This window comes from Pongo pygmaeus, chromosome 20 (genome assembly GCF_028885625.2).
Source record: "Pongo pygmaeus isolate AG05252 chromosome 20, NHGRI_mPonPyg2-v2.0_pri, whole genome shotgun sequence".
In the NCBI taxonomy this organism is placed as follows: Eukaryota; Metazoa; Chordata; class Mammalia; order Primates; family Hominidae; genus Pongo; species Pongo pygmaeus.
This window is the reverse complement of record NC_072393.2, coordinates 56,361,482-56,375,570: the sequence shown is the minus strand read 5'-3', so window position 1 is coordinate 56,375,570 and position 14,089 is coordinate 56,361,482. Positions and strand designations below refer to the sequence as shown.

Genomic DNA, 14,089 nt, shown 5'->3' with positions numbered 1-14,089 from the left:
AACATGCAAAAAAGAAAAGAGAACAGAACTCATAGTTAAGAGAAAAATCAGTCCATACAAATAGACCCACAGATGACCTACATATTAGAATGTGCACACAAGGACATCATGATAAGTTTCAGAACGAGACAGATATAATGGGTGAAGAGGCAGTTATTTGAGGAGGGATTTGAAACTGTAAAATAGAACCACATAGAAATGCCAGAACTGAAAAATGAAATATCTGAAATAAAAAAGTCATTGGATGAAATTAGTAGCAGACTGGACACAACAGGAGAATCAGTAAACTTGAAAGCAGGTCAATAGAAATTATCCAAACAGAGCAAAGAAAGGAAGAAAGAAAGAAGATTGTAACAGAAATTAATGGAACTTTAACAACCTGAAAAAAGTACCAAGCAGTCATACATACATGCATTTGGAGTCCTAGAAGGGTAAAGAAAAAGTACAGAAAGAAGTAAAACTGCCTTTGTTCACAGAAAACATGATCATCTATGTAGAAAATCCAACGAAATATATAAAAACTATATTAGCACTAATAAGTGAGTTTAGCCAAGATTGTAGGATAAAAGATCAATATACAAAAATCTATTGTATTTCTACATACTAGCAATCAAAAATGGAAATGAAAGCAACATCACTTAAAATAGCCATAAAACCATGAAACACTTGGAAATACATCTGGCAAGAGATGTGAAAGATGTACATTGAAAACTAAAAAACATTTCTAAGGTATTTCAATGGACATATATACCATCTTCCTTGGTGAGAAAACTCAATATTGTTATGATGTCACTTCTTCCCAAACTGATGTATAGATTCAACACAGTTCCAAATTGGAAGGCTTTTTGTTTTGGGGTAGAAATTGACAAACTGATTCTAAAATACATATGGAAATGTAAAGGAACTAGAAGAGGCAAAATAACTTCAAATAAAAAGAAAAGGCTGGAGAAAAGGCTGGTGCAGTGGCTTATGCTTATAATTCCAGCATTTTGGGAGGCTGAGGTGGGCAGATCGCCTGAGGTCAGGAGTTTGAGACCACCTGGCCAACATGGTGAAACCCCGTCTCTACTAAAAATACAAAAATTAGCCAGGTGTGGTGGCGCACACCTGTAATCCAAGCCACTCGGGAGGCTGAGGTGGGAAAATTGCTTGAAACCGGGAAGAAGAAGTTGCAGTGAGCCAAGATCGCGCTACTGCACTGTAGCCTGGGCAAAAAGAGTGAAACTCTGTCAAAAAAAAAAAAAAAAAAAAAAAAGAAGAAGAAGAAAAAAAATGATTTTCAATAGATATGCAAAAACAAATCAGTGGAGAACAAACGGTGTTGGAATAGTTGGATATTTATATTCACAAAAATTAACATGGAGCCATGATAGCATCATATATAAAAATTAACTCAGAATAAATCACAGACCTAAATGTAAACTTGAAACTGGAAGACTGCCAGAAAAAAAAAAAAACAGGATAGGCCAGGTGCAGTGGCTCATGCCCATAATCCCAGCACTTTGGGAGGCCAACGCAGGTGGATCACGAGGTCAGGAGTTTGAGACTAGCCTGGCCAACATAGTGAAACCCTGTCTCTACTAAAAATACAAAAAAAAAAGCTGGGTGTGGTGGCATGTGCCTGTAATCCCAACTACTTGGGAGGCTGAGACAGGAGGAATCACTTGACCCCAGGAGGCAGAGGTTGCAGTAAGCCGAGATCACACCACTGCACTCCAGCCCGGGCGACAGTGCAAGACTCTGTCTCAAAAAACAAAACAAACAAACAAACAAAAAGAAAACAAGAAAAAAACTAGGATAAAACCTTTCTGACCTTGAGTTAGGCAAAAATTTCTTATATACAATACTAAAAGCACAATCCATAAAAGAACAAATTGATAAATTAGACAAAATTAAAAACTTCTATTCTTTGAAAGACTAACAGAATGGAAAGAAAAGCCACAGACTGGACAAAAATATCTGCAAAGCATATATCTGATAAAGAACTTGCATTTAGAATATATAAATAACTTTCTTTTCTTTTTTTTTTTTTTTTTTTTTGAGACAGAGTTTCACTCTTGTTGCCCAGGCTGGAGTGCAATGGCATGATCTCAGCTCACCGCAACCTCCGCCTCCCAGGTTCAAGCGATTCTCCTGCCTCAGCCTCCCAAGTAGCTGGGATTACAGGCATGCACCACCATGCCTACCTAATTTTGTATTTTTAGTAGAGACGGGGTTTCTCCATGTTGGTCAGGCTGGTCTCAAACTCCCGACCTCAGGTGATCCGCCTGCCTAGGCCTCCCAAAGTGCTGGGATTACCAGGCATGAGCCACCGTGCCCGGCCCATAAAGAATTTTCAAAATTCAATAATAGTAAAACAAACAACCTAATTAAGAAATAGGCAAAAGATCTGAACAGATGCTTCAGCAAATAAGATATATGGATGGCAAATAAGCATATGAAAAGATGCTCAACATCACTGGTCATTAGGGAAATGTTAATTAAAACCACCTTTGAGAAAGACTAAGGTTTTATCCATAATAGTTCCAAACTGGAAAAAACCCAAATGTTCATCAAAAGGTTAATGAATATCAAAATGTGGCTGATCTATACCACAGGAATAATACTCAGCAGCAAAAAACAGAGTACATTATTGATATGCAAAAATATGGATGGATCTCAGAATAATTATTTTGAGGCTGGGTGCGGTAGCTCACTCCTGTAATCCCAGCACTTTGGGAGGCTGAGGTGGGTGGATCACTTGAAGCCAGGAGTTCGAGACCAGCCTTGCCAACATGGTGAAACCTCGTCTCTATTAAAAACACAAAAATTAGCCAGGCATGGTGGTGCACACCTGTAATCCCAGCTACTTGGGAGGCTGAGGCACAAGAATTGCTTGAACCCGGGAGGTTGAGGTTGCAGTGAGCTGAGACCGTGCCACTGCACTCTAGCCTTGGTGACACAGTGAGACTCTGTCTCAAAAAAAAAAATTATTTTGAGTAAAATAAGCCCATCCCAAAAGAGATTTATGTGAAAATAATTTATATAAAATTCTAGGAGATGCAAAAAATAATAAAGCCTCAATGACCTGTGGAAGAGTATTATAATCAAATCATATGTATTTGGAGTCCAAGAAGAAGGGAAAGGAGAGAGAGTGGGAGATAAAAATATTTGAAGAAATAATGGCTGAAATTTTCCACATTTGATCAAAAACATCAACCCACAGCTACAGGAAGCACAGTGAATCTAAAGCAGGATAAATACAAAAAACCCACAGCTGGGCATATCACAGTCAAACTGCTAAAAACCAGACATAAAGAGAGAAATCGTAAGTCAGCTAGAAAAACATATTGCACCACCTACAGGAAAATGACAATTTTTTTTTAATTTTTTAATTTTTAATTTTTATTTTTTGAGATGGAGTCTTGCTCTGTCGCCCAGGCTGGAGTGCAGTGGCACGATCTCGGCTCACTGCAACCTCCGCCTTTCCGGTTCAAGCGATTCTCCTGCCTCAGTAGAGTAGCTGGGATTACAGGCGCACACTGCCACGCCCAGCTAATTTTTTTGTATTTTAGTAGAGACGGGGTTTCACTGTGTTGCCCATGCTGGTTGTGAACTCCTGAGCTTAGGCAATCCGCCCGCCTTGGCCTCCCAAAGTGCTGGGATTATAGGCATGAGCCACCGTGCCCGGCCTCACACTGCATTTTCTAAATGAATAAAATAAAGCACAGAGAGGTTGAGCAATTTGCCCAAGCCACACAGCCATCAAGAGGCCGAGCTGGGATCTGAACCTCAGGATCGCCTGATCTGAACTCTCTAAGGTTCTGTGATTTTTATTTCATCCTCAGGCTGCCAGATGCTTGGTATTATTGCCATTTTCTAGAAGGGTGAACTGAAGCTGAGATGGAAAAAGCAACTTGCCTGAGGTACCCCGTGAATCAGCAGAAGTGAGATGAGTTATTTGATTTAATTCTCACAAGCAACCTCTGGGGTACTGAAGGTATTCGTATATTTTGTCATCCAAAAACCAGGGCAGCTCTGAAAGTAAAAGTGGGTGCTACGAGGAATTATGCTGTGGCAAGAGGCATGAATCAGGACAGAGGGATGTCCTATTTTACAGAGGCCCGGAGCAAAGAAGGGTCTTGCTTCCTGGTCCACTACAACTGCCTAGTTGAGCCGTGACAGCATGCATTACTGGTTCCTCACAATGACCATGGGAAGCGTAGACAGACTTGCTGATTCCCCAGCTGGGTGAACTGAGGTGCCCCACCTGGTCGAACTTGCGCTGCTTCTTCTCCAGGGTGCTCACAAGCTGCCGCTGCTGCTCCAGGTCCATGGTGGCGTCGTCCAGCTCCTGCTGCAGCCGGCGGCGGCCCCGCTCCAGCCGATCCACGGTCTCTGTCTTTTCTGCCAGGCGCTGGGTCAGGGCCTCGGCCTCCCGGGCTGCCCGGCGCCGTGCCTCCTCCCCTGCCTCCAGTGCCCCTGCCTCCTCCTCCTGGCGCCGCCGCCACTCGGAGAGCTGAGGGGAGGAGAGAGAGGGTGGTTGGTGGTCACGGCCACGAGTGACCAAGGTGTGAGCTGGTGGTGCTCCATTTCCAGGATGAAGAGACTGAGGCCTGAAGAGGGAAAGGGGTCACTCTGCTGGGCTCTTCTGCCTCTGAGTGCTGTGAGGTTGTGAGTACTATGAGCCCTAGTTCTTCCAGGGAATTAAAATTACTCCCTCCAAGATGCAGAGGTGAATCAAACCTGGAGTCTCTCCTGGGGAGCCCCTCGGCTGCTGGGGGAGACACAGAGTCACAGCCAGGGTGATAGGGGTTAAGGTAGCAGTATGGGAGCTATGGAAGTCCACAGGAAGGGCTCAGAATCTGTTTAGAACATTCAGGAGAAACTTCCTGAAGAAGGAGCATTTGAAATGGGTCTTGAAGCATGCATAGGAGTTTGCCAGTTGAAGGATATCTGCAGGCATGTACCATCACTCATTCATTCAATAGGCATTTCTCAAAACCTACCAGACATCAGGCTCTATATTGGGCTGTGCTACAGACCTGGATCTAACTCTGATGGGACTGTAGTTTGAAGGGGCTCTCAGTCTGGTGGGGAGACTCATGGGCAGAGACAGTCCCAGCCCAAGGTGACCGGAGTTGGGACAGAGGAGAAAGAGAAGACGGGTCAGGAAACTTCCCACAGGGAAGCCTAATGCTAAGTCTGGAAAAATAAAAGGTTTTTTTCAAATAAAATAGGAAAGTAGAGATAGAGATGAATACAGCTAAAGACAGAGGAAGGACCAGAAATTGCAGGGCCTCAAATGCCCAACTGAGAGGCATGGACTTTGTCTAGGGGTACTGGGGAGGCGTGGGAGAGCTGTGAGCAGGGGAGGGACAGGGGCAGCTCCAGGTGAAGAAAGAAGCTTCTGGGGCTGTGTAGGGAATGAGCTGTTAGGTGAGAGGCTGGAGGCCCAGAGGCCAAGAGGAGGATCTAGATGGGAGAGGACGGCGCTGGAGCTGGGGCTGAGCTGGAGATGGGACAAGGGATGAGGCTGAGAATCACGGGACAGGAGAGCCAGGGCTGGGCACGGGCTGTGGGGGGTAAGGGGGAGTCAGAGAAGGAAAGGAACCCATGGGTCTGGCCTATGAGAAGGTGGGCAGCGTGGCCATCCCTGAGCTGGGGAACCCAGGAGGAACAGCGAGGGGGCTGTGCCTCCCTGAAGGTCTTACATAGGGCTCACCTGGGCCTGGGCGGTCTGCAGTTCACGGCCCGCCCGTTCCCTGGCAGCTGCCTCCTCCTCCAGCTGCTCACGCAGCCCGGCTGCCTCAGCCTCCATGGCTCGCACCCGGGACCCCAAGGCCAATTTCGCCCTGGTCTCCTCCTGCAGCAGCTCCTGTAAATGGAGGAGACGGTGATGTCAGGTGTGGTTGGGAGAACAAGGAGGGGAGGGTGATGGTGGAGCTGAAGGGCAGGCGGGGTCACCTGGGCATCATGCAGCTGGGCTTCTATGCTGCTCAGTTCCTTGCTAAGACGGATGGTTTTGGACTCAGCCTCGTTCAGCGCCCCAGACACATTATCCAGTTCAGCCTGCAGGGAAGGGACAGGGGAATGAAGCCCTCCAATCGTGGCTTCCACCCAGTGACCCCATCTGCCTCAAATCCCTACCATACTGGCGGGAATGTGAAATGGTGCAGCTGCCGTGGAAAACAGTCTGGCAGGTCCTCAGATGCCTAAACATAAGGTTCCCACATGACCCAACAATTCTGCTCCTAGGTGTATACCCAAAAGAAATAAAGACATAGGTCTATGCAGAAACTCGTACAGGAATGTTCTCAGTGGCATTACCACCATCGCCAAGAGGCGGGAACAGCTCCAATGTCTATCAATAAATGAATGGATAAACAAACGTGGAATATCCATACAACGGGCATTATTCGGCAATAGAAAGGTATATGGATCTATCGCGTGGTGTCGTTTTTTGGGGTTTTTTTGTTTTTGTTTTTGTTTTTGTTTTGAGACACAGTTTCACTCTTGTGGCCCAGGCTGGAGTGCAATGGTGCAATCTCAGCTCACTGCAACCTCCGCCTCCCAGGTTCAAGTGATTCTCCTGCCTTAGCCTCCCAAGTAGCTAGGATTACAGTCATGCGCCACCATATCCGGCTAATTTTGTATTTTTAGTAAAGACGAGGTTTCATCATGTTGGTCAGGCGGCCGGTCTCGAACTCCTGACCTCAGGTGACCCACCCGCCTCAGCCTCCCAAAGCACTGGATTACAGGAGTGAGCCACCGCACCCGGCTGGTGTTTAAAAATTAAAAAATAAAAAAGGAATGATGCTACAAGCTGCAACACAGATGAATCTTGAAACTGTTATGTTAAGTAAAAGAAGGCAGCCACAAAGGCCACCCATATGTAGTAGGATTCCATTTATGTAAGATCTCCAGAATGGGAGATCAGTAGAGACAGAAAGGAGATTAGTGGTTCCCTGGGTGAGGTTGGGGAGAAGTGGGGGATGATAGCTAAAGGGTACAGGATTTCCTTTTGGGATAATGAAAATGGTCCAAAATTAGATTATGGTGATGGCCATACCACTCTGTGAATATACCAAAATCCATTGAATTGCACACCTTAAATGAGTGAATTATTATTATTATTATTTGAGATGGAGTTTCACTCTCATTTTCCAGGCTGGAATGCAATGGCACGATCTCAGCTCATCGCAACCTCTGCCTCCCGGGTTCAAGTGATTCTCCTGCCTCAGCCTCTCGATTACAGGCTGGGATTACAGGCATGCACCACCATGCCCGGCTAATTTTGTATTTTTTTTTTTTTTAGTAGAGATGGGGTTTCTCCATGTTGGTCAGGCTGGTCTTGAACTTCCGACTTCAGGTGATCTGCCCGCCTCGGCCTCCCAAAGTACTGGGTATTATTATTATTATTTTGAGACAGGATCTCACTTTGTTGCCCAGGCTAGAGTGCAGTGGCACAATCATAGCTCATTGCAGCCTCGACCTCCCAGGCTCAAGGGATCCTCCTTCCTCAGTCCCCTGAGTAGCTGGGACTACAGGCACATGCCAGCATGCCTGGCTAATTAAAATTTTTTTTTCCGAAGATGGGGTCTCACTATGTTGCCCAGGCTGGTCTCGAACTCCTGGGCTCAAGGAATCCTCCTGCCTTGGCCTCCCAAGTGCTAGAATTACAGACATGAGCCACTGTGCCCAGACTTGTACATGATTATGTTGGAAGAGCCAAACGAGACAATTGGTTTGATATGGACCAAATAGAAGCACAGAGAGGGCAGGCATGTCACCAAGGTCACACAGCAGAAACCCCTGCCCTGGCCACCCCACTTACCTGGGCTCGCTGCAGCTTCTCAGCAGCCTCTGCTCGTGCCCTCTCCCCATCACCAGCCCGGCCCTGCACCTCCTGCAGCTGTGACTCCAGGCGGCGCCTCCGCTGCTCACTCTCCTGACGTGCAGTCTGCAGGCTGCTCAGTTCTGCCCGCAGCTCGGACACCTCGGCCTCCAGGGCCAGCCGGGTCTTCTCCCATGCACCTTTGCCCTGGTGTGGGAAGGAGATGAGCAAAGATCTATGAGGCCTTTCCTGGACCAGGCCAGGCACACTCCTGTCTCAGGGCCTTCGCACTGGCTGTTCCCTCTGCCTGGAACACACTTCTCGCAGTGAACAAATAGCTCACCCCTCACTCCCTCTTTTTTTTTTTTTTTTGAGACAGCGCTTCACTATTGTTGCCCAAGCTGGAGAGTGCAATGGTGCGATCTCTGCTCACTGCAACCTCTGCCTCTCAGGTTCAAGTGATTCTCCTGTCTCAGCCTCCCAAGTAGCTAGGATTACAGGCACCCACCACCACGCCCAGCTAATTTTTGTGTTTTTAGTAGAGACGGGGTTTTGCCATGTTGGCCAGGCTGGTCTTGAACTCCTGACCTCAGGTGATCCACCCACCTCGGCCTCCCAAAGTGCTGGGATTACAGCTGTGAGCCACCACGTCTGGCCCATTTTTGTTTGTTTGTTTGTTTTTTGAGACGGAGTCTTGCTCTGTCACCCAGGCTGGAGTGTAATGGTACAATCTTGGCTCACTGTAACCTCTGTTTCTTGGGTTCAAGTGATTCTCACGCCTCAGCCTCTCAAGTAGCTGGGACTACAGGCGTATGTGCCACCATGCCAAGCTAATTTTTGTATTTTTAGTAGAGATGGGGTTTCACCATGTTGCCCAGGCTGGTCTCGAACTCCTGGCCTCAAGTGATCTGCTTGCCTCAGCCTTCCAAAGTTACAGGCATGAGCCACCATGCCCGGCCACTCCCTCAGTTTTTTACCCTGATATCACCTTCTCACAGAATACCTCCACAGCCTCTCTACTGAAAAACTCATCTGCCTTAGAATTCTGATCTCCTTTTCCTGTTCATTATGGCCCCATAGCACTTATCGCCCCAATATAAACTGAAAGTGTTTATATTGTTTACTCTCTGCCTCTCTCACTAAAAGGAAAGCTCCACAAGGGAAGGCAGTGCTGGCTGCTGGGTTCATGGCTGGTTCCCCAGCAATGCTCCTGGAATATAGTCCACACCCCATTAATGCTTGCTGAATGAAAGACGCACATGAATGTGTGAGGAAAGGGGCCCAGGGAGATGAGCTGGCCTAGAACCAGCCAGCAGTACCTCCTCCAACCCCATATCCCGCCCTGCTCTCCCCGTGGCCCCTCTGCCTGTCCCCCTGCTCCAACCCACCCTCCGGGCCTGCTCCAGCTGCTCCGCCAGCTCCCCCAGGGCCTGGCCATGGCGCTGCCTCAGCTCCTGCACTGCCGCCTCGTGGATGCGAGTCTCCTCTTCCAGAGTCTTCTTCAGCTCCGTCACCTCCTGTTCCCTCTTGGACCTTTATTGGGGGAAGGGAGAGAGGAAGGGAGTTTCAGAGCAGAGGAAGGCAGGTGCTTTGGGGGAGCTGGTTGTTTCTCCTTTTCATGTTTCCTTAAAAAATGAGGGCCTCATGTTGTGCTCCCCAGGAGATCTGGGTGGTGATGCTGTGGAAGGAGTGTGGCTTTAAGGGTGAACTCCTATTCACCTTTCAAAACCCTTTTCCAAAAGGCCCTTCCTCAGGAAAGTCTCCCTGGATCTCCCATAGACTTGGTTTAGGGGTCTTCACTTATCACCCACAATGCTCCATGTTACTCCACTAAAGCACCCCTTGTTCTGGGTTGAGATTGTCTTTGCCTGAATCTGCCTCTCGAGACTGGAAGTTCCCAAGGGTAACACCTGGGTCCGACCCATCTCTGTCCCCAGCTTGACCCAGGCCGGACCTAGAGCTGGTGGTTCATGAACAACTGTACAATAAGTAAGCCTCTGTATAGACAGAGACTTTGCACCTAAGTCCTTCCCCAGCCCTGTATGTGCACAGGCTGTGACAGCGGCCTGCCACTGGGCCTCACCGGAGCTCCTGCTGTGCGTTGGTGGAGTCCAGCGTGTCCTCCAGCTCGCCCCGCAGCGCCTCCAGCTCCTCGCCCAGGTCCCGGCGCTGCTTCTCCGCCTTGGTCCTGGCCAAACGCTCAGACTCCAGGTCCTCCTGGGCCTCGGCCAGGGCTGCTTGAGCCTCCCGCAGGGATTTCAGCAGCTGGGCCCGGGCCCCACCCTCGTCTTCTGCCCTGGGGGTAACAAGAACCATGGAGTTGGTACAGGGGCAGGCAAGGGCGAGGCAATGATTTCTGGGGACTGCGAGGCTGGATGTGGGCTTTGGGGGTGGCCAGTCCCAGGTTCGAATCCTATCTCTGCCACTGGGCACTTGGCTCCAGTACTAATTTAATTTTTTTGAGACAGGGTCTCACTCTGTTGCCCATGCTGGAGTGCAGTGGTGCAGTCACGGCTCACTGCAGTCTCAAATTCCTGGGCTCAAGTGATCCTCCTACCACAGCATCCTGTGTAGCTGAGACCACAGGTGTGGTCCACCACGCCTGGCTAATTTTTTTTTCCCCAAAGAGACAGGGTCTGCCTATGTTGCCTAGGGCTGGTCTCGAACTCCTGGCCTCAAGCCATCCTCCACCTCGGCCTTACAAAGTGCTGGGATTGCAGGAGTGAGCCACTTCGCCCCCACTTCGCCCAGCCTGACTCATTTTGAACCTCAGTTTTCTTAGCTGTAAAGTGGGAATGACAGCAACGGTAATCGTAGGAGACACTTAGTAAGTTCCTGCCTCATGTCAGTGCTTTACTTGTGTCACCTCATTTAACGTTCCTGCCAAATAAGGAAACTGAGGTCCAGCGCGGAGAAAGCACTTGCCGAGGTTACCCGGTCCGTGAGTGGCTGGGTTGGCCCGGAGTCCCTCCTTATAGCTCTCACAGGGATGTGGCTTCCTGTCCCTTCAAGCAGTGTCATTGCAAAGAGAAGCTGGATCTGGGGGCAGCACCAACTGGGACCTGGGGGTTAATGGCTCAGGGAGCCACACAGGCCTGGCTTAGTATCCACTCCTGGCCCCCTGCTCTGGCAAGTGACTTAAGAAGGGCAGGGTCCTGATTTGTGGGAGGACATGACGATGAACACTCCCCTTTACCAGGGTTGCTGGGGAGATGGCAATAAAAATAACTAAAGCACAAAAAGCCACATGTTGTATGAAATATCTAGAATAGGCAAATTCTATTTAGACAGAAAGTGGATCAGAGGCTGCCAGGCTGGGGAGAAGGAGGGATGGGGAGTGGCTGCTTTCTTTTTTTTTTTTTTTTTTTTTTGAGAGAGAGGGTCTCCTTCTGTCACCTAGACCAGAGTGCAGTGGCACAATCATAGCTCACTGCAGCCTCGACTTCCCAGGTTCAAATGATCCTCCCACCTCAGCTCTCTAAGTAGCTAGGACTACAGGCACATGCCACCATGCTTGGCTAATTTTTTTAAGTTTTTTGTAGAGACAGGGTCTCATTATATTGCCCAGGCTGGTCTTGAATTCCTGGGCTCAGGCGACCCTCCTGCCTCCTACTCTCAGAGTGCTGGATTATGGTGTGAGTCACTGTGCCTGACTGTGATTGCTTAATACATACAGGGTTTCCTTTTGGGGGTGATAAAAAAAGTTCTGGAGGCCGGCACAGTGGCTCATGCCTGTAATCCCAGCACTTTGGGAGGCCGAGGCAGGTGGATCACCTGAGGTCAGGAGTTCGAGACCAGCCTGGCCAACATAGTGAAACCCCGTCTCTGCTAAAAATACAAAAATTAGCTGGGTGTGGTGGTGGGCACCTGTAGTCCCAGCCACTCGGGAGGCTGAGGCAGGAGAATTGCTTGAACCCGGGAGGCGGAGGATGTAGTGAGGCAAGATCACGCCACTGCACTCCAGCCTGGGCGACAGGGCAAGACTCCAGCTCAACAAAAGAGAAAATGTTCTAGAACTAGATAGAGGTGATGGTTACACAGCATCGTGAATGGGCAAAATCTGCTGAATTGTACATTTAAAAAATGGTTACTTTTATGTGAATTTCACCTCAGTAAAAAAGAAAAAAATTAACAAGAGTAATAAAAGTAATAACAGAAACATCTGGCATTTATTGAGGGCTCAGGGTATGCCAAGCGTCTGAAGAGCACTTTCTTCTTTAACCCTCACACTAACCTTAGGAGTAGCATCTACAATTACCCCATCTTATAGATGAAAAAACTGAGGCTAGAGAGGTGATGTGACTTGCGTGAGGTCACTTGACTAGAAAGGGAAGAAGCCAGGATTCCAACCCAGAAGTCGGACTCAAAGATGTGTGTTCACGGCCTGGTGCAGTGCCTCACGCCTATAATCCTAACCTCAGCGAATGGATCACCTGAGGTTGGGAGTTCGAGACCAGCCTCGGCAACATGGTGAAACCCCGTCTCTACTAAAAATACGAAAATTAGCTTGTTGGCGGGCGCCTGTAATCCCAGCTACATGGGAGGCTGAAGTACAAGAATCGCTTGAACCTGGGAGGCAGAAGTTGCAGTGAGCCAAAATCATACCATTGCACTCCAGCCTGGGAAACAGGGCAAGACTCCGTTTCAAAACAAAACAAAGATGTGTTCTTAACCACACACACACACACACACACAACACACACACACACACACACCATGTTCCATCAACTCTAAGATGCACAGTTTTTCACATTTTAACATCTCCAAAATGGAGCTGTACTTGTAATCAAGGGGGTCTTAGATTGCATGAAGCACAGTGCATAAAAAGCATTTGAAATACTAAGCACCACATTTGGCATAGAGTAAGAGCTCAATTATTGTGAACAAGTGTAAATATAATTATTATGATTCCTAACATAGGCCACTTGTCAAATCTCAGCTGATTCTGGGCTGTTTGGTGTGGGAAGGCCAAGCAGGGAAGAGGAAGAAATAGCTCTTTTTTTTTTTTTTTGAGATGTAGTCTTGCTCTGTTGTCCAGGCTAGAGTGCAGGGGTGTGATCTCAGCTCACTGCAACCTCTGCCTCCTGGGTTCAAGCAATTCTTGTGCTTAAGCCTCCTGAGTAGCTGGGATTACAGGCGCCCGCCACCACACCCAGAGAACTTTTGTATTTTTAGTAGAGACAGGGTTTTGCCATGTTAGCCAGGCTGGTCTCAAACTCCTGACCTCAAGTGATCCACCTGCCTTGGCCTCCCAAAGTACTGGGATTACAGGTGTGAGTCATCGTACTCAGCCTAGAAATAGCATTTTCTTGTTCCCATTGTGCACTGTTATGCAAGTTACCAGACACATAGAGTCTTGTTTCACTTTTCCCTTAACCTATTGGGCCTGGAACCCTTGCTATCTTCATTTGACAGAAGGGGACACTGAGGCTCAGAGGGGATGTGGCCTGTGTGTGGCTGGTGAGTGGCTCCACTGGGGTTTGTACCCAGGAGCTTCTGACTTGGGCACCCCATGCTGGCCGGCCGTGCACCCGTGCTGCTTACCCCACCAAGCCCACCCCACCCTGCACCTGGCCAGGGCAGCCTGCAGCTCCTCCTCCTTGCGGCCCAGCTGGGCCCGCAGCTCCTCTGCCCGCTGTTGCTGCTCCACCATCTGCTCCTGCAGCTCCGAGCTCTCCCCATCCAGCCTCCGCTTCAGCTTCTCCAGCTCCTGGCGACCCTTCTCCTCCTTCCGCAGGCGGTCTGGAGGCAGGGGTGGGGGCCGTGCATGAGGACTCCAGGCCTGCACACTCAGCCGCTCTCACAGAGACCACAGGCCCCCAGCCACATATAAGGCTAAGCTCAGCACCTCCCTTAACACCTTCTCCTCCTCCCACCTTCTCCATCTATCTCAGGGACTCTTCCCACAATGTTGTCCTAGACGCGCTGTCCTCTCCTCCTCATCCCCACCGACAGCCCATGCCTCCACCCTCTGACTCTCTCTGCCCTGTGTCTATAGCCCTGCCTCCTCCCTGTGCCCCTTCCCTTCTGTTTCTGATTCTAAGTCAACAGGAAGGGACAGGGAGACAAAAACATGTCTGAAACAGACAGACAGTGGGACAGTCAGATGGGAAGAAAGGAGCACAACCCAAGACACCAAGGAGAGAAAGAGAGTTGGATTTAGAGATGCATTAAGAACTCAAGAGCTGGGAGGACACTCAATCCGCCCTGAGCCTTCCTTCCTATCCCATTTAGCAGACACAGCCACTGAGGCCCTGTAGCACATGGGGCTTG

At 48.9% G+C, this 14,089-nt stretch overlaps 1 protein-coding gene across 5 annotated transcripts in view; it reads right to left on the bottom strand.

The window, feature by feature from the left end:
* The window catches only part of MYH14 (myosin heavy chain 14), a 109,332-nt gene that overhangs the window by 25,266 nt on the left and 69,977 nt on the right, over window positions 1-14,089 (bottom strand). For all 5 annotated transcript variants that reach the window (XM_054464874.2, XM_054464875.2, XM_054464873.2 and 2 more), the window contains 7 exons: window positions 13,387-13,558; window positions 9,900-10,112; window positions 9,205-9,349; window positions 7,817-8,023; window positions 5,947-6,051; window positions 5,705-5,857; window positions 4,250-4,498 (listed from right to left, as the gene is read on the bottom strand). In XM_054464874.2, coding sequence (XP_054320849.1) covers window positions 4,250-4,498; window positions 5,705-5,857; window positions 5,947-6,051; window positions 7,817-8,023; window positions 9,205-9,349; window positions 9,900-10,112; window positions 13,387-13,558 — 1,244 coding nt within the window. The remainder of the gene's footprint in view (window positions 1-4,249; window positions 4,499-5,704; window positions 5,858-5,946; window positions 6,052-7,816; window positions 8,024-9,204; window positions 9,350-9,899; window positions 10,113-13,386; window positions 13,559-14,089) is intronic.